We start from the raw sequence: 19,041 nt of genomic DNA on the forward strand, positions 1-19,041 counted from the left end.
AACACTCTCAAACTTCGAATCTGAGATAAGATTCAAAGATAGGTAAACTGATGCAAAGTAACTGTGTGACACGCACACCCTGCTGTGTGAGAAAGAAAGTGGTAACTGTGAGGAAGCGGAAAGACAGTACAGTGTGGAGACAGCCTGCTTGCTCACAGCACTATTTAGTATTCTCCCTTGTTTGTAGCCTTGCAACTTTCTCCAAGTTTCACCCCAAGTGGTTCCATATGCTTCTCTCTGCCAGTTTTCTCCTTACTATTCACCATCAGCAGGCAGGTGGCTGCCTCCTGACCTATACTACCTCCCAGTTTTCCACTTCAGAGGCTTCAGAAAGTGGAGTCACAGAATATGCAGACTTATGAACAAACATCCTTCATCCTCCATATACCTTGGTAGTAGCACTGACTTTAAACAGTGGACATTTGACAACATTTACTGTCTCCTGGGGGGCATCTTTTCACCTCTGTAACACTCCTGAGGGTTTAACCTTACCAGCCAGACCAAAGAGAAAGCAGCCCTTGGAGTCCAATGTTCCTTCTACAGCAGTTTCTACAAGGCCCCCTGGACCCACAAGTTTCCAACTCCTGAAAAAAATGTTGGGGTAGGATTTACGCCTACAGATCAAGAAGAGGAAGTTATGTTCACATATTTTCTGCAAGTGTGTTTTGTTTGTATTTAAGCCTACCTATGTATTCTCTTAGTGATTTACGAACGTAAAACATACTTTTGGCTTTATTTTTAAAAGCATTACAGTTCACCTTTAACATCACACGTTAAGTCTTGCAGTGGATGACAAGGATTCTATTACTATGGCAGTAAGCTATTCAAATGAGCAGCCACAGCAAAGAGATCCCACTGCAGCATATGAATTAAAAATACAACCAATTGTTCAAAACAGATTTCCTTTCCATTTGCCCAGACTCTTACTCAGGACAGGTCTGGTTCATGCCTGAGGGTCTCAGCTGCTTTAACAAAATAAAACCAGTAGCTAGGATAAGGAGCCGAGAAGCTTACTTTCCCGCTGAATGCCGGGATTCTGTAATTATTCAAGGGGAGCTGCAATTAATTATCAACAGGTGCACTTTATAATTTTATCTTTCAGGAATCTTGATATTACCTCATTATTTAGAACAGCTGCAATTAGCTCCAACAGTTAAGACTTCCAAGTTAAGACAGTTCCTCTGTCTACCTACAATTTCCTTACGACAGCTGGAAAATTCCCCATCCTCTACACTGTCACATCAGAGTATTATTTTTGCATTGGTTTCTCCTTACTTAAGTACATTTTTTTGTTTCAGTGTTTTATGCACCTACCCAGCCACTCACAACTACCTAAGCTGCTATAGCTTTGAAGTGTGTCAAAAACATTCAAATACATTTCAGACACTTAGAAATGACCCATCAGCAACTGAATTGGGTTTCTGGATCTATTAACAGATCAACAAAAGCAACAGCACTGACTGGAACAGGGCCAAGATTTTGCAGGGTATACAGCAGGAAGGTAAACCTCCTTAAGGTGATCAATTTCCTTCCCTCCTTTTTCCTTTTTTCCTTCCTCTTCTCTCACCATAACCTTCCTCACCTCCAAGAGAATAAGCACTTATATAATTAGATTTTTCCCCTGCCCCTGAGGACTGCACCTTGAAGCAGCAGGAAAGCTCATATGTCCCTATAACCCTTACAGCTATGCCAGCAGGAATTTTTAACTAGGGTCATTTAACCTGAAAAGGTCAAAGTAGGAACCAGATGAAAAGCAGTGCACTGGCCATCTAGACCTGAGGGAGGAAGCAGGAGAAAGAAGAAGGTGAAAGAACAGGCCATCAACCTCCTCTCATAAAAACGGGGGGGAAAACCAACTAGAGAAGCCCAACAAGGTAGAATACTGGCTAACAGCATGAAAACTACTTAGGGTAGAATCATGTCTTTGCTCCAAGTAAAACCTCCCAGATTCAGATTGTACTCACTGCATTGTTTTAGTTCTGATCGTGATCTTAACCAAGAAAAAACTCTGGATTATTTAGATGCATTGCATGCAAGATCCATTCAACACATGCAGTTATTGTTGGAATAAAGAAAGTTCATTACTATACCTGAGCACCCAAGTCTTGAAATTCTTTGCAAGCTTCTGGGAACACATCATATGCAATAACTGGATATCCATGTTTAACCAGGTTTTTTGCCATTGGATTTCCCATGTTACCCAGCCCAATGAATCCAACTGGGGTTTTGGAAGCCATTGCCCTAGAACACACTGATTTCAAAACAATAAATATCAATATATCTGTATTATAGAGTAATGTGTAACAATGATGTAACAAAAGTTAGCACGTAATCTGTTTTCATTGATTTAAACAACTTTACGCTTAAAAATGGTATAAATGTGAATCCTATTCTACACAATTTAAACCATGAATTATAGCTCACATTGGGCCACATATACCATCCCAGAATGATTTTTCTACATATCAAAGAAAATTATTTTAATTATGAAAATGTGGGTGTTTCAAAAAGTACAGTAATAAACTTCAGCAACATCCCTGAAAGCTAAGGTCTGAGAAGAGCTCAAACACAGACTTAAAATATACAGGCTTGTCTGTATTTTGTTATATGTCTAAATCCTAAACTGGATATGCAAAATCAAATTTTATATATATTTTACAGATGCCTTATTTACAGCTTTGGTTGCAGCCTTAGGATATAGCACCTGTCCTTTAGAAATGGACTGAGGATGCCACTTCATTTCAGGCAGCCCCTCACAGATAGTAACTGCAGTCTTCTGATCGTGCATTCAGATATAAGCCACTAACTTAAAGGTAAAAGTCTCCGTAATAAATCATTGCAAATCCTTTGAGCCATGTAATCACAGTTTAAAAGCAAATACTGAAAACCAGAACAAACTATAGCATAAACCACAAAATTATGAAATTTTTATAGGAATAACTCCTGTAGTCTATTTGCTGTACTACTAAGAACTATAAAGCATAACCTACAATCTGTGGAAAACACTGCAGTTTCAGCAAGTTACTTTTTAAAGTAGGTAGTGAGTATCAAATGCCGGACAGTAAGTAGCATTGCAGGCATTCATCTGCTGCAATCACTGTCTCATCACTCTAAAACTCCTAATGTAAGGGCAGCACAATTTGGCAGTGCTGAGATTTCTTTGCCAATTACTTAAAATAATTTCTCTTTTACAACAAAGAAAAAATTTATGCAGAATAAATACTAAGGCATGTGGCAACTAAGCAGGCAGAAACAAGGCTAACTACGGAGCTGCAGTAACTCTGAAGCGTACATACAGAAAATGTGCCTAAGCTGGATCGAGACTCTAAGAGGTCTCAATGCTTAGCAAAGAATCCTCTCTAGGCCAATAACACTTGATTAATCATTTTAAAGTCTTTCTGACTTTAAGCTCCTTCTTAGCCAGCAATGGTCATGCTCTTTCATCTGTAGCACTATTTTGAAAGTGCCACATTTAATAAATCAGGTTCGTTGAAAGAACTTTGGTCTGGGACAGTTTCCACAGATGCCTGCAGCAATTACATAGCTAAAGAAGTAGCACAATTTAAAACAAAACTGCACTGGGAAAATGCTTAATGCAAACTGAGATAAGTCAGGAAAAGAGCACATTACTTTTTTAAGAAGTGCTACATGTCAAGTCTAGGAATCAAATGAACAAAGAGCCTAAAACACCATCATCAGCCATAGTAATCATCTTGGAGTCTTTTCTTCTCATAGTTTCGATGAGTCAGTCTTCCCCAGTATATCATTTATGCTAATCTAAAATTGCTCCTTTTGTTACCCAAAGCTTCCAGCTTCCTGAGAAGGTTCAAGTCCCAGTTTGCAGCACCTTTCTTTCTCTGTCCTTTAATATCAGTGGATCTTATTTACCTTGACTTCAGTAAAGCTTTCAAAACAGCCTCTTCTAATATCCCAGTAGCCAAATGGGGAAAGTATGCACTGGACTGGACTGCAAGAAATATTTTTGGACTGTTGGGCTTAAATAACAGCGCTCAGTGGTTCAAAAACTAGCAACAGTCAGTTATGTGTGATGTTCCTCATGGATCAATAATGGGGCTGCTGCTGTTTAAAAATTTCATCAATGACCGTGATGACGGGACATAAGTGCCCTCAGCAAGATTATGTGTGACATCAAACTGGGGGGAATGGCTGAAAAACTGCAGGGTAGGGCTGCCATTCAGAAAGACTGGAGAAATGGGCCTCAAGAAGCTCAGCAAAGACAAATACAACATCCTGTACTTGGGGCAGGAGACATCAGTGCAGGCTGAGGACCAGCTAGACATGCAGCAGCTCTGCAGAACCTGTGGATTCCCACAGACAACATCATGAGTCAGCAAAAGGTTAAAGACATACTGTGCGTTACATTAGCAAGAGCATATCCAACAAGTCAAAGAAATTGGGGATTCCATTCCACACACCACAATACACAAGAGATGTGATCAAACTGCAGACAGCCCAACAGACATCAAGTAGTATGACTGAGGAGCTGGAGAATATGGTGTCTGAGCAGAGGCTACAGGAACTGTCTTTGCTTAACTTGGAGAAGCAAAGGCTAATTGCAATCTTCTACTACCTACGGAACAGAAGGGAAGAAGAGTTACAGAGCAAATTAAGTCAGATTCTTCACAGAGGTGCACAACAATGGGACATGGGGCAATGGCCAAAAGTTTAGGAAGGGAAATTCTGGCTGGAAATAAGAAAAGCATCCCTGATGAGGAGAAAGGTTCTGCAGTGGAACAGGCTACACAGAGAGGTGATGCAACCTCCATCCTTAGAGCAAGCCTGGAGCAACCTGATCTATCTTTACAGTTAGCTTTGCTTCCAAATCTCAGTTTTCTTTGTTTCGGTGAATTCCAAGTAACCTCATCAGAACTATAAATCTGGCTACTGTGTTTAGGCTTATTCTTGTAGACTCTTCAATTTTATTCTGATCTCTTCTTTTCTCTCACCATATCGTGGACATCTAACCATCACCTCAAACTAAACATCAAGAAATCTCTTAATTGTCTTCAGAAAACTTCCTTGATACCTTTTTTCTTTATCAGTTCTGACACCAGCAGTGATGCGTGTCACTCATACCTACAGCCTAGAAGACCCATCCATGAACTACTTAAATCTCATTGCTTCCTCCTTCATCATATCTGAGATACCAACTACTCAGAACCTGGCCACCTGCCTCAACAGATATAATCTTGCCTTGATATTCATGGAAATACTGGGAATTCAGAATTACGTTTTATCCATGCTACTTTCTGTCACTCCTCTGCATCCTACCTTACTTTTCTCTACCATGTCACATAAGACTGCTTTGCTTTCATGACTTCATGGCTATCATCACGTTACTATTAAACATCAACTGGTAATTGGACTGCAATGACAGGCCTATTGCCAACAAGCAGTTCTATTACTTCTCTAAGGCAGCTCTTCACAATGTAAATACCCATGAAACTAACTCATTCTTATACTATAAGGCCTTCCTTAAAACTATTCACTGTGCAACATCTCCAGAAGGCATAGCAACAGTTAGGCTGGAACATGAGGCGACATGCTGATTGGTAGTATTAGTTTTGTGCCACTGTTTTCTATTCTTTCCGCCTTTGTCTGTCTCTGTTGATCTTTTTTGGGGGGTCTTAGTTTATGAATCAGGGACCATTTGCTATTGTGTGCTATTTAGAACACACTCAAATCCACAGGAGTTGGGACCTGTTAAAGAACTAGTCATTCCTGGCTCAGTTTCTGACTTCTTAGTTTGGTTTAACTTTTCACAGCCCAGCACTAAATTAGCCACTTTAAATTGATATAATTTGATTAACAGCTTTGAAAAACCTCCAGATCCCCAGGTACTCAAATACAGGAAAACTGCTTTAAAGGACTGACGAAATTACAGACATAGCTAATAGAGCTGATTTCCATTACATTTGAATCAACTGCATTTAGAATCACGGCCTACTTTTTAATGACTACTTAAGACAGTGGGGGTTTGCCAAACCGAGGATGTTTAAGATAACATGATTTTTCACATCGTCATGTTAGATGAAATTCCACAGGTGCTATCACAGAAAGTGACGTCCAGCTTGAATATCTAGGCACTGTTTACCATTTGATATGTGGCACAGGCTTGGTTTTGAAATAACTGTATAATTCAAACATCTAAGCATTGATATTCTGCAAAACCACATACACGTACACTTAACTAATCCCTTTAATTGTATAAGCATTTGCAGAAACTGTCCCTGTGGTATTGAGTCCATTTTACTTCAACCATAAAATCTACAGTAACCTGCTGCAATCGCATGGCTGGAAAAATGCCCAGTCCTCATTCAACTTCTAACAGAGGGCAGAACATCACAAGTAGGAACAAGAGAAGCTAGTTTTAAAATAATCACTGAAACCATGTGCAACTAAGTCTCCTTCACTGGGAACAGAACCAGCGACATAGGTTAATCTATAGATCAAGTTAATTGTCAGCAAAACCAGGTACAGCTACACTGACTCCAAAGAATTTGGGCTTCTCCCAGGAGATCCTTCATTATTCTCTTGAGGGACCATGTGCTCACAGAGCCCTGTGACTATGAAGACTCTGCTGAGGAGGAGGATCAATTTATGACCCTCTGGCTATATTGCGGGGTTATAAACAATATAGATAAAAATGTATTGACATGCTTTGAAAAGTCAGCCTACTGTAGAAACACTTGGCCTAAGCTACAGTTTCACGAGAATTCTACCTTAAAAATAATTTAATTAAAAAATCAGCAAGAGTTTATGAATCTCTGAATGCCTTTTCTTGAACAAAATGCATCCATTAAGAGAGTAAATTCAGAAATGCACAGATTGCAATCCTGTCCTTAGAATACCTGGCCTGCCAATGGACTAAAACTTGTCTTTTCAAGCTTCTACATAAAGATACTGAAAGCAATTTTTTTTTTTTACCTGAATGATGACAGTTACAAGTTTAGATCGTTTCAGATGTTTACATTTCATTTTACACTATCCCCCAAAGTAATGACTCTTACAGTTTCAAGAAAGAATTTCAGCTCCAGTGGTGTCTTGAATTCACTGCAAATAATAGACTGCACTGATGCTATAATACACAGTGCAGAGGATACCTCTTTGTATTCAAACAAAAAGGAACTAATAGCTGGATAGGACCACAGACAGTAGAGCTGGAAAAGGGCCAATATGCTTGTACTCTGAGGGAAAGCACAGTCGAACTGGCCAAGAACAGGACTGAGGAAACCAGTAACTCACAAATTGTGATCTCAAATGTATTACTTATTTTTGGCTTTATAAAATCTATTTTGAACCATGCTCACCAAAACGTCTAGCTCCTGGGACAGAATCCCTAACTCCACGGCCAAATGAAACCAATAAATCTGGCACAAGGCATAACAGCCTACATATTCCTGTCCCATATGGATTTCCTAATCAAGAGTGGTTGCAAGTCATATTAATATTCTTGATCTCTCTGGATCAGTGCATCTTGAGCTCTTTTCCAATCCAGTAGGTGAGATTTAACTGGAGCATGGGAAGATGCCCAGAAGAAGCTCAACTACTGAAGCTGCTGGTTTTGCTCAAGGCTTTATGAGAAAGTACAGTTGCATATGAAGTAACTTGACAAGGAGAAGAAAACATGATGACAACTCAATATAAGCCACTAAATGAAGGATCCTGTCACTGATTTAGCATCTTCAGTTCTGGTACAAGTACAACAGAAGATACCAACCCTTTTCTCCTTCCTGCTTTGAAAGAAAAGATCAGAGAGAGCTTCTGTGGTTTTGTGTTTTGTGCAGACTTCTCTATGGAAACTCATAAAACCTCTACTGAACTAGATCCTGGAGGGAACTAGATGCAGAAACTTAGACGTTGAAAGGCCAGCTGTACATGGGCAGAATTAGGTCCTTCTGCTCCTAGAAGCTTTGCCAATGGAATTTAAATTGCCCCAGGGTCACAGGCTTTTAAAGGTTATGCAATGATTTTGAGAACTGCACTCTGCCAAAATCATAATTTAAGAAGACTACAAGACTCTAAATTTGGCCAGCTTTACACTGAAAACATCCCACTTGCTTTTCCTTGCCTCTGTAAAGGTCTGCTGATGAAAAACAGACATGCTAGCTTGTAACAGTCAGAGTCGTCTTACCTCATTTTTCTTATCTGCAGCTATACCTCATTAAATGTTTGCTAATACATTAAAGACAAAAACATGCAGTAAGTACTTTTCATCTAAAGAGAATATCAAGTGTACACTTGATCCCTTAATTAAATAATGTGCTGGACTTCTGAGCAGCAGGTCTTTCTGTCATAATCCTTGCTTAGTAATTAATGCGCCTCTGCACCAGTGCACGGAATCATTCAACCGTTCAAACACAGCTCCTGCATCAACAAAAGTACTAATTTAACTATTAACTGCATGGGTCCCTACTACTCATCCAAAACTATTTGTAAGGACATTTTCATTCTCTAGCAGGGTACTGTCTTTTTTGATGAACAGCTCCTTCAGCTGATGAATCTTCATTCAACAGAAATCTTCCTTTCTCAGCCATCACAACTCATTAACCTCCCCTTCAATCCCCCTAACAGTCCCCAAGAAGGACTTCTTCACATCCATCAAATATGTATGTTTAAATAAGGTCACACGCACCCTCTCCATGAAGCACCTTTTCCAGCCAGTGCCAGCTGCAGATCACAAGACTACATGGTCTCTATCCAACTTGCTAATACACAAACACACCTAAGACGTTCCTCTGAAATTTGCCCTCAGCTACTTTCCTCCTAGATGATCTAACAGCCTCTGGTACAAACATACAGAAGAAACAATCCATCATGGTCTGTGCTAGCTGCAAAGAGCAACGGACTGAGTAACTAAGGAGTATTCAATGAGTGAATGAAGACAGCCCGCTCGCTAACCAAGCTGTGGCGCTGGACAGCTCTCAGAGCTGGCAGAGTTCCTTCACTAGGATGGCATTTCACTCAGGACGTTGATGAAATCACTACTCAAAAGACAACTTTTAGACTACTCAAAACTAAAGAAAAGGATGGCAAACCTAATAAACACAGCAGATGTACAGAAACCTCGACATATAACTAAGCAGTAGAGATCAGCAGTTAAGAAGGCTTAATGCTTAGACCTTCAACCCGTAAGCACTTCACGGAGTCAGCAGGACTTCCACCACAGTCACTACTGACTGAAATTCTGTTCTATGGAAGTTTTTTGGGAGAGTCACAATTTCTTCTTAGACTTAGTCACACTTTCTTACTCAGGTCTTCAGGCAAAGACAAACTATGTTTTTCAACTTTAAAGGCCAGTGTACTGTTTTGGTTTGCTTTTCACACCCTGGGCTCACCAAGAAACAAGACCCCTTCCATCTTCTCGACATTAAAGATGACCATTGGAATACTGACCAAGACAGTGGATTTCAAAGCTTTTACAGAAGTATCCGAGAGCTACCATGCACAGCAAGTTCAAAATACATTGAAACCTACTGCTTGCGTGGTATCACAAAAGGCACTAAATACACACACAGGTCTCCTGTATTTAACTTTACTAGCATGTGACCAATATGCCTGCTGCACCTGAGCTATTACTTTGCACACCATCAGAGCTGCAACTATAAAAAAAAAAGTTAAAGTGTTAGTGGAAAAGACAGTCAAGTCAAAATAACACTGAAAGCTAATTTCAAAATTAAATGTCAAACAGTATTCATTGATCAGTTTAAATGAGGTTTTAAAGGAGTTACTTAAAAGTAATTAATTCCTGAAACACTTTGTTAAGCATCAAGATTTTAGAACCACATACAACTTAAAATAATATATTTCTTCCACTTTGCTACCTGAAAAACCTTCACCTGTTTGTTGGGAGCCTAACTATACAGTGGCATACATGAGCAACAGAGTGGTACTGAGATGACATTGAAAAGACAACTTAATGTGTATTTTCAGTTATCTACTTCAGCAGGTAAACTACTTGGAAACAGCAGCGTGATTTTCAGGACTCTGAAAAGGGGAAACGTCTAGGTCCAGTTCTGCAAATATTCCTCTTCACTTGCACCCACACGGCATTTAAAGGTGTTTGCACCTTCCAGTGCCCATGAACCAGCCATACGTGTGTGTGCGCCTGCGGAGCTGGGACGGGAAGAAGTGCCACTGGATTTACCTTCAGTTTAAGGAAAATACTCGGGTGCAATGATCAAGAGGGCTGAACAGCCCAAACCTAAGTGACAGGTACCGCTAACGTGTCACTGGTGCCACAGGAAACCTTCGCGGGCTCTGATGATTTCCAGGCATGCTCCCTCAGCCGAACGAGTGAAGACACTGAGCAAAGCCACTCCGGCACGGCCGCAAATAACGCGGCAGCTGGAGCCGCTCCGCGGGAGCGCCCCGTGCCAGCGCAGAGCCCCCCGCGCTCCCCCGGGCGGCCCCTCACCGAGGGCGCTGCACGGCGCGGCGACTCCGGGGCCCGCCAGGCAGGGCCGCCCGTTGCACCGGGCCCGTCGGGCGCGGAGGGCCGCGGCCGCCAAGGGCAGCGCGGCGGCAGCACTCCCCGGCCGAGCCCCGGGAAAGGCCCGGTCTTTCCCCGCCCGGCAGTCAGAGCGGAGCCGCGGGAGCCGAGGGGAGGGGCAGGTCCTTACCCATCGCCGCGCGGGCGGCACGCACCCGCCTGTGCCAGCGCCACCAGCCCGCAGGTCCCCCGAGCACCACAGCCGCGGCCATGCTGCGCCCCCGCGCCGAGTGACCTCCGGCCAGCCACCACCCGCCCCGGCACCTCCCCACCCACCGCCCGCCACGCTGTGAGCGGCAGATACCGCAGCCAACCACAGACACCCCTCGGCGGGATCCAGCCAATGGGAGAGCAAGCTTCCTCCCCGCGGCCGGCCGGCTCCGCCCGCCGCCCCGTGACGGATGGGGCGGGCCCGGCTACCCGCGCCTGGAGCGCGGAGCGGGGCGGGGCGGGGGCCGGGCAGGCGCTGGGGCGTCTTATTGGGGCAGCAGGGCCGGCGGCGGGGCTGCGAGCGACTCTGCCGCTGCCTGCGGCTCTCCCCGGGGCGGTGTCTCCTTCCAGCCCTCCTTGCCTGCGCCTGACGGCCGTGGCTTCCCTTTCCTGACGCTTGGCTGAGAGGAGGCAGGGCCGGGCCGGGTGTTTGGCGGAGGCGGTCTGTGGTGCGAGACGGTGGGGACGCGCGGCCTGGCCGTGTGAGGGCTGAGGTAGCCTGCGGTAAACGGCGGCCTCGGGGTGAGGGAGCGGGCCACCTTGCGCGCCGTTTTTGCCCAGTCAGATGGCAAATAAGCGCCGGAGCTTGTGACTGGCTTCATCGTTGTGGTGGGTTGAGCCTGGCTGGATGCAAGGTGCCCACCAAAGCTCCTCTACCACTCCCTTCCCCAGCAGGGCCAGGGAGAGAGAATACATCGAAAGGCCTGTTGGTTGAGATAAGGGCAGAACAATCGCTCAGGAATTGCCATCACGGGCAAAACCAGCTCAACTTGAGAAAAATTTAATTTATTACCAATCAAATCAGAGTAGGATAATAAGAAATAAAAACTAAGTCTTAAAAACACCTTGCCCCCACCCCTCCCTTCTTGGGTCAGTCTCATTCCCTCTTTTCTCTACCTCCTTCCCCTGCAGTGGTGCAGGGGGATGGGGAATGGGGGCTTTGGCCAGCTCATCACGCATTGTCTCTGCTGTTCTTTTCCCCCTCAGGAGGAGGGCTCCTCATGCTCTTCATCTGTTCCCATGTGGAGTACCTCTCATGGGTGACAGTCTTAAACTTCTCCAGCATGAGTCCTTCCCACAGGCTACAGTTCATGAACTGTTCCAGCGTGGGTCCTTTCCACAGGGTGCAGTCCTTCAGGAACAGTCTGTTCCAGCGTGGGTCCCCCCCTGGGGTCACAAGCCCTGCCAGCAAACCTGCTCCAGTGTGGGTTTCTCTCTACAGGGCCACAGGTCCTGCCAGCAAACCTGCTCTAGCGCAGCTTCCCACGGGTCACAGCCTCCTTTAGCCACATCCATCTGCTCCAGCATGGGTCATCCATGGGCTGCAGGTGGATATCTGTTCAAATGTGGACCTCCACGGGCCGAGGGGGACAGCCTGCCTCACCATGGTCTTTACCACGGACTGCAGGGGAACCTGCTCCAGTGCCTGGAGCGCCTCCTCCTCCTCCTACTTCACTGCCTGCAGGGCTGTTGCTCTCACATTCTCACTCCTCTCTCCAGCTGCAATTGCTCTTGCCTAGTTCCCCTCCCCTGCTTAGATATGTTAACCCAGAGCTGCTACCACTGTCGCTGGTGGGCTGGGCCTTGGCTAGCAGCGGATCCATCTTGGAGCCAGCTGGTATTGGCTCTACTGGACACTGGGGAAGTTTCTAGCAGCTTCTCATAGAAGCCAACCCTGTAGTCTCCCACTACTAAAACCTTGCCACACAAACCCAAAACAATCATGTCCAGAGCACGGTTCCCAAAGGCCTAATACAGGTTTTATCAACATCAGTAAGATTTGTATTTGAACAAGCTAGCAAGAGCTGTGCTGCTCAGCTGCAGCCTAAAGTCTAACAGGGCTTTGAGACCTTGCTGGCAGTCCAGGGAGAGAGAGCTTCAGGTGCTGCAGGGCTGTGAGGGAGCAAACCAGGCTCTGAGACAGGGCATGCTGGAGGCAGGCAAATGCTGCCTCCTTGGAGTAAGGCTTCAGCTCCGGTCCTGCATCTGCCACGTTCATCCCTCTTGAACAAAACTTATTTTCATGACAAAAACCCTTGCCTTAGTTTCTCATGGAGGAGTGCTGGGTACTCCCTCGGTCATCAGGTTACTCTTGCTAGGTCAGAGCTTTTTTGGTAGCTGTTACGTAGTATCATTTACAGACTTCTGGGAGAATGTAGTGGTCAGGAGTACAGGTCTAACCAAGTCAGCTGTTCACTCATATGTTAGCACAGAAAGAACAGGCTCAATGTATTAGCTTGCTTCTTCTATCAGTACCATAATACATTTTTTTATATTTGCCCCTATAAAGCAGTGGACGATACACAGTTAAATTAACCTAGCCCAACGTAAAGGAATTTCGTGGGCAGTGAAGGTGGCTGTGGTTATATAGTAGCTTTTTTCTGGCATGTGTGAGTGCTACTGCTCAACAGGCCGATCTCCTGCCTTCACCCAGCTGCTGCTTTCTCTCATTGCGTCTCACTCAGTATGACTATGAGCACCCAGTATGGCTTGAGAAGAAAAAAAGAACCCTGCAGCTAAGGCAATGGAAAGAGTCACACAAAAACTGAAACTCTTTAATTTGCTAGCACTTTGCAAAACATCTGGAGCCCCAGAGACTCATATGTACCAATATTTTCATAAGCTCACTTGTCTCTTCCACCATGCCATTTGAAGATCGCCAAGTGAATGAAGCTACTGAGCTCTGTTTACTTTTCTCCTCAGTGGTGACAAGGTTGACAACCATCTTGAACACAAATTTTGTTGGTAGAAGTGTGATTCCTCACTGAGGCAGCTCTGCTGGCAGAAATCTGTACTGAGGTGTCATCCAAATAAGGCCTTTGAAAGTTATTAAAACCTGAATTTTACATGTAATCACACAGAACTTTGAAAACATGATTTTTTGCCTTCCAGCCCAATTCTTCACTGCCTTACATTTTCAGAGCAATTGGTGCTTTTCCAGCTGGCTGTAGAGTCCTATCAAATCTGAACTGAGTGAGAAAAGTGATTAGTTTTATTTTTGAGGGGGTTAAGAATAGATAGGTGGATCAAGTGAAGACTCTAATGCTACACTCAATGTGGTCCTTGCATTCAGATTTTTACCTCTCATTACAAGATGCAGCTTTACATGCATAGCTGTATCCTTCTCTAGACCTTTATCATGTCTAAGAGGGTTTTTTACTTGTGTAGGTAGAAGTAAAACATTCTTTGTTTAAAAGGTATTATGAGGAGAATTTCACTTTGTACCAGCATAATAAAAATACACTATAACCACTTCCAAACAAAGCATGAGAAACTGTTAAAGGAGAGTCCTATTGATAAAAGAGTATCAGACAACCTTATATTACTTGGCCAACACACCTGTGAATCAACTTTATTTTTACAGACATGTCCACTGTTACCTTACTATAGTTTTTACATTGCTTTTGTACAGAGCATGCTTTTGCAGACAGATGAAATTCCTTGAGATTAGATTAAATGGAATCTCTGCTCACATAATGAACATCATGATCACGTCATGATATAACTGATACTAGTAGTTTAGTACGTTTAAGGTAGCCAGTATGAGAAGGAAGCGTTTGCAGGACTAGGTGGTGCAGGGCTACCATACTGTAGAGCATTTGTGGAAGGGAGAAAATTAAATTAATAGTGTTGCTGTGGTTTTTATTTTCTCCAAAATGCCCTCTAGTGATGTTTGAACTTCTAGTAGGCTTATAGTAAAGTTAGCTCATTTTGTTAAAAATAATTTTGCCTTTCATAAAATTTTTATCTCACTATAAATCAAGACTTCCTAGTTAATTTTGGTTTTTGTGTTATTTCTTTACCAACCTAATTACATTCTTTCCACAGAAAATAAAGAAAAAAAGCTTTGTTAACTTCAAAATACTTTTAAGTAATTAGCCATGAAAGCTTTTACTTATATTAAAACCCAGGATAAAATTGTTCTGTTTTTTTTCCAACAAAGCAGCAGTATGTCCTTACTCACACCTAGTAAGATAGTGTTTCATAAAGATTTGTATGTGATGATTTCTGCAACTGTTAACTAGTTAAAATGCAAATAAATTGTTATTTGTATAGCTTGGTTCCTCAAATCACTATTTTTTCCTTGAGTTAAGAATGGGGATACATACCTCATTTGAGTGCATACAGCCTCTAATTTTAAAGTAAAATGATTTAAAGTAATGTGAGTGAAGTCTAAAATTGTCTATAAAAATAAATTCATTAGGTATTTTAAAATACCTGGAAGTGCCAAAAAGACTTTCCAGAAATCAGTGATTACACTGCAAACATGCCACAAAGGTGAACTGTTAACAAGTGTGCCTTTGCCAGGGGTAGGAAGATTGCCAACATTTAATTGGCTTTAAAGTTTTGTTCTATCAATGGTGTATTGTATCTTAAAAGCAGTAATGCCTACCTTATTATTTAGGCATGAAATGAGACCTCAAAATATCTGACTGATTATGGCAGCAAGGAACTATTTTCTGAAGGAAAACTTGCTAGCCTACTTGTTGCTGTAGTGTAGGTAGGGTTCAGTTTTTACAACACATAAAAATAGAACAGTATAAAAATCATATGAGAATGACAAGTAGTAAACCTGTAACTGGTATGTATCTGTTTTCATCAGTAGATCTTACAGTGCTTTATAAAAAAAGAGTACAGATGTCATTATAAGAACCGATCTTTTAGTTGTCAAACCCATTTAAGTCATGTTGCTCCCCAAACCTAGATATACCTGGAGCTCTGCCTCAGTCAGTCCAGTCAGTTCAATTGCTTTTTGACAGCTTTCTATACCAGACCTTTGAAACGAGCAGGATTTAAAAAAAAATCCCCACTGCTTTTGCCCCAGCTGTTCATCCCGATCCTTGCATTACAATTTATGGCCCTCTCAGGTATGCCAATGTAACTGTTGTTAATCCTTTCGCTCATCTGTTTGACAGTCTGTCCCAACGAATGCTTGCACTGGCACACTGGTCCTCACGCTGGAGGGACTGAATGGGCCAAGCTGGAATGAGTGAGTGGGACAGAAAGCTCTTAAATCCTAAACTACTGGGTATTGGTAATGTAAAACCAAATTCTTGGTCATGGGAAGACTAACGAGGTTCAAAGTGTCGTATAACACACAGTGACAGAAAAGGGAAAGAGAATGCAACTTTCTTGACACTCATTATCATATAACCATGTCATACCCATTACCATTATTACCATGTTCATTAAGCCACATTGCCTTGCTATTACTAATGCATAGTTGCCATATCATCTGGCTTTGTAGACTGCTGCTGGCACATTTCTGCAGGATATGAGAACTGTGGGGAAAAAGATACAGTACCTTTATACTGCATAGCCCTGTATCCCTGTATCCCAGCTTGTTAGATCATCAAAAACTTGTGTATATTTACTTACATCATACCCAATGAATGCTCAGTGATGTTGTAAATCTAAATCTTTGTTTTTAAGTGGCTATGATTTATTTTCTTACGCTGTAAGAAGTATGTGGAGACCTTAGGTGTGCTCCATAACATTTGTGATGTTGTAACATGGATGTTAAAACATAAGAACTTGTCAGAGCACTTGTAATACAGAAAGCAGCTGCTATATTTTTCTGTCTGCTGGTACATTGTGTTCATTAAGTTCCAGGAGACCTAAAGAAACATGAACAAATGTGTAAATATAAAATAATGTAACAAAACCAACTTCTTTTCATTCTTACTGCTGAAAATGTGTCCACCTTAGTTTCCTTTACAGGTCTCATATAAAAGGACAAAGAACTTAAAAAATCCTACAAACACAGAACATCTATAGTATTTTTTGTCATTTAAGGATTTTTTTTCCCCTTAATAAGGAACCTCTGAAAGCAAAGGGAAATATATGCCCTGTGTCAAATTATGGTAAAGGTTGGATTCACTTTCAGAGCCTGCCCCTGACTTTAAATCTGTTGATGCAGGATAATTACAGGTGATCAGGTTTTTTAAAATTTTTAATTACTTTTGGGACATTTCCTTTTCAGGACTTGGGAGTTTTATAGTCTGGGTTGATAACTAAGAACAATTTTCACTGAATTTAGTGAGACTTACAGGCATATGACACCTGTAAAATGAGACCCTCATTGCAGACTGATATTTAAATTCAACGTTAACACTAAGTGTAGCTAAAAGAAACTACAGTGGATGGAGCAGCGCATTTGAAACTTGAATCAATATGAATTGGCAGCCAAGCCTACAGTGTTTCATTCCTCCTTCTAACCTTCCATCTTGCATTTGTGGTGTTTACTTCTCTGCATTGGAGAGCTTTCACAGTCTTTGTAAAATGCGATGAAAGCACAGTGGAACTGCTCAGGAATCCCTGAGCAGCAAATAGTTGGATGTGGGAGAGCATTCCAGAGAAATATCCCTGCATATTTTGTTTCTGACTGGGTACTGCTGGAGACAGACTACTGGGCTAGAGGGACCTTGAGTCCAACAGAATATGACATACTTCACGCTTGTAAATATTCAAGTTGGGATTCTCAGGGCAGCATTCATTTCCTAGCTGTGTGCTCTTCACTAGATAACTAACTGGAATGTATAAGCAGCAATGCAAGTGGTTATTTTTGCCTACAGAAAAAAACCCCACCCTTGTGTAATCTGAACTGCTTTATTTCTTGCTGAATTGTATGATATATTCTGTAGCAGTATGTAATTTAGTAATCAACCATGACCTGAATATGTGCAATATTTGGAATATTGCATATCTTAAGGGGAAGTAAATTCCAGGCTTCTGTAGGAATGTAGTGCCTTGGGGGAACATAGAAACTTTGTTTTGGTATGAAGACTTACTGTTTTGTCAGAAGCATTCGTACTCTAGTTTGGAAAGCAGTTGCATCTCACTGGGACATCAGGTGAATGTTAGAATGGGCAGGTTACCACAGGGTACCAGTACATACATATTTGTACTAATTGGTACTAAGTTCAGTTAAGCACTAGAGGTTTTCCCGTCTTTTTAGCTTTGATAAATCCCATTAGGATGTTTAGGCTAGACTGTGCTGACTGGGTTTCTCAGAAGAGCTGAAAAGATTCAAGTACCTATTTCCTAGAAGAATTCAATCATCCCCTTCAAGTTCTCTTCAAAATCTCGCTCAGATAGAATGCAATAAAGATAATTTACCTAGCTGAATTTCATGGAAAATGCTGTGGATTTTCCAAAGATCCTGAAGAGATTTCATCCAAAGAACCAGTCCTTTTAATTAGAGCATTTTGCTAAATGGAATTTTTCACAGTTCGGGTTATGAGCAACTTCAATCACTACTATCTTTTACAAACAAGCAGGAAATTGTATGTGGGTGAGTGCATATAGGGTGTACCGTGAACAATATAGAACTGTTCTATTTGGAGAAGTGACACAAGAAAAATTTAAAGTGTAAGGACAGTTACCTGTATAGCATGCCATAGCAATTTGGGCTTGGTTTTATTTTTGTGTTTTAACCGAAAAATAAATTTAAGATTATTTTTATGGATTCTTAATCTTTCAATGATTGTGTGCAATATCTTATTTTTACATGCTTATTTCACATGACATAGAAATGCAAAGAGGAGGATGGCTTTTCTTCAGATTTAGACAAACAGCTTCTGTAAAAGCAGCTGAAAAAGGAAAAAAAAGTCCAAAAGAACTGTTGCTACATATGATAAATAGTTGGTATCAGTCACAGTAATTTTATTTTCACTTCTACCTGCAATGCATTACCTATAGAACATATGGTTGGTGTGGGAATTGCATGAAACAGTCAATGCCCTGGCAGTTACAGGATACTGACACAGGAAGAGAAAATGAACATGGTAGGGCAACAGGGAAAAGCAATACGGAAAAGCTACATGGTAACTTGATCTGAAACTTAAGAAGTCCAAGCAATGAGGAGGTAATTGTTGCCCAGGAAAAGATGCACACATATAACCCACAGCAAAAATAGTTCCATTTTTTCCAACCAACGTATGTGTATCAGTCTAAAAGCATCAACCTCACATTACTCCGATAAAATCCTGAACTAACCTCCTTATGGTATAGAAATAGGAATTCTGGCACTAATTCAGTTCTTAGGTTTTCCTACGCCAGAATGTAAAGCATATTGCTTTAGAAACATTTCCTTTGTGTGGCATGCTTCTGAGCAGCCTTAGCTTTGGCAAAATGGGAGGTGACCTTGCTCCTGTTGACAGTCTTAAGACTTTGTTCCTGATTTTACAGGAAGCAACATAAGGTCCCTGGGGGAGCAAGGTGCATTAGGGGATATTCCTCATCACTGGCTCGCTAGAATTAGTACCCAGGAACATAACCTACTGCAGATTGAGAACACAATTAATTAATGTTCAACA

The 19,041-nt window shown here is 42.0% G+C and overlaps 1 protein-coding gene across 1 annotated transcript in view; it reads right to left on the bottom strand.

The window, feature by feature from the left end:
• Positions 1–10,787, bottom strand: part of HIBADH (3-hydroxyisobutyrate dehydrogenase) — an 84,931-nt gene extending 74,144 nt beyond the window's left edge. Inside the window, exons 1-2 of the mRNA XM_055805732.1 lie at positions 10,644–10,787; positions 2,091–2,251 (exon numbers count right to left, since the gene is read on the bottom strand). Coding sequence (XP_055661707.1) covers positions 2,091–2,251; positions 10,644–10,725 — 243 coding nt within the window. The 5' untranslated portion in view covers positions 10,726–10,787. The remainder of the gene's footprint in view (positions 1–2,090; positions 2,252–10,643) is intronic.
• Positions 10,788–19,041: the final 8,254 nt, after the last annotated feature.

The sequence above is a fragment of the Falco peregrinus genome, chromosome 5 (genome assembly GCF_023634155.1).
Source record: "Falco peregrinus isolate bFalPer1 chromosome 5, bFalPer1.pri, whole genome shotgun sequence".
Taxonomy (NCBI): domain Eukaryota; kingdom Metazoa; phylum Chordata; class Aves; order Falconiformes; family Falconidae; genus Falco; species Falco peregrinus.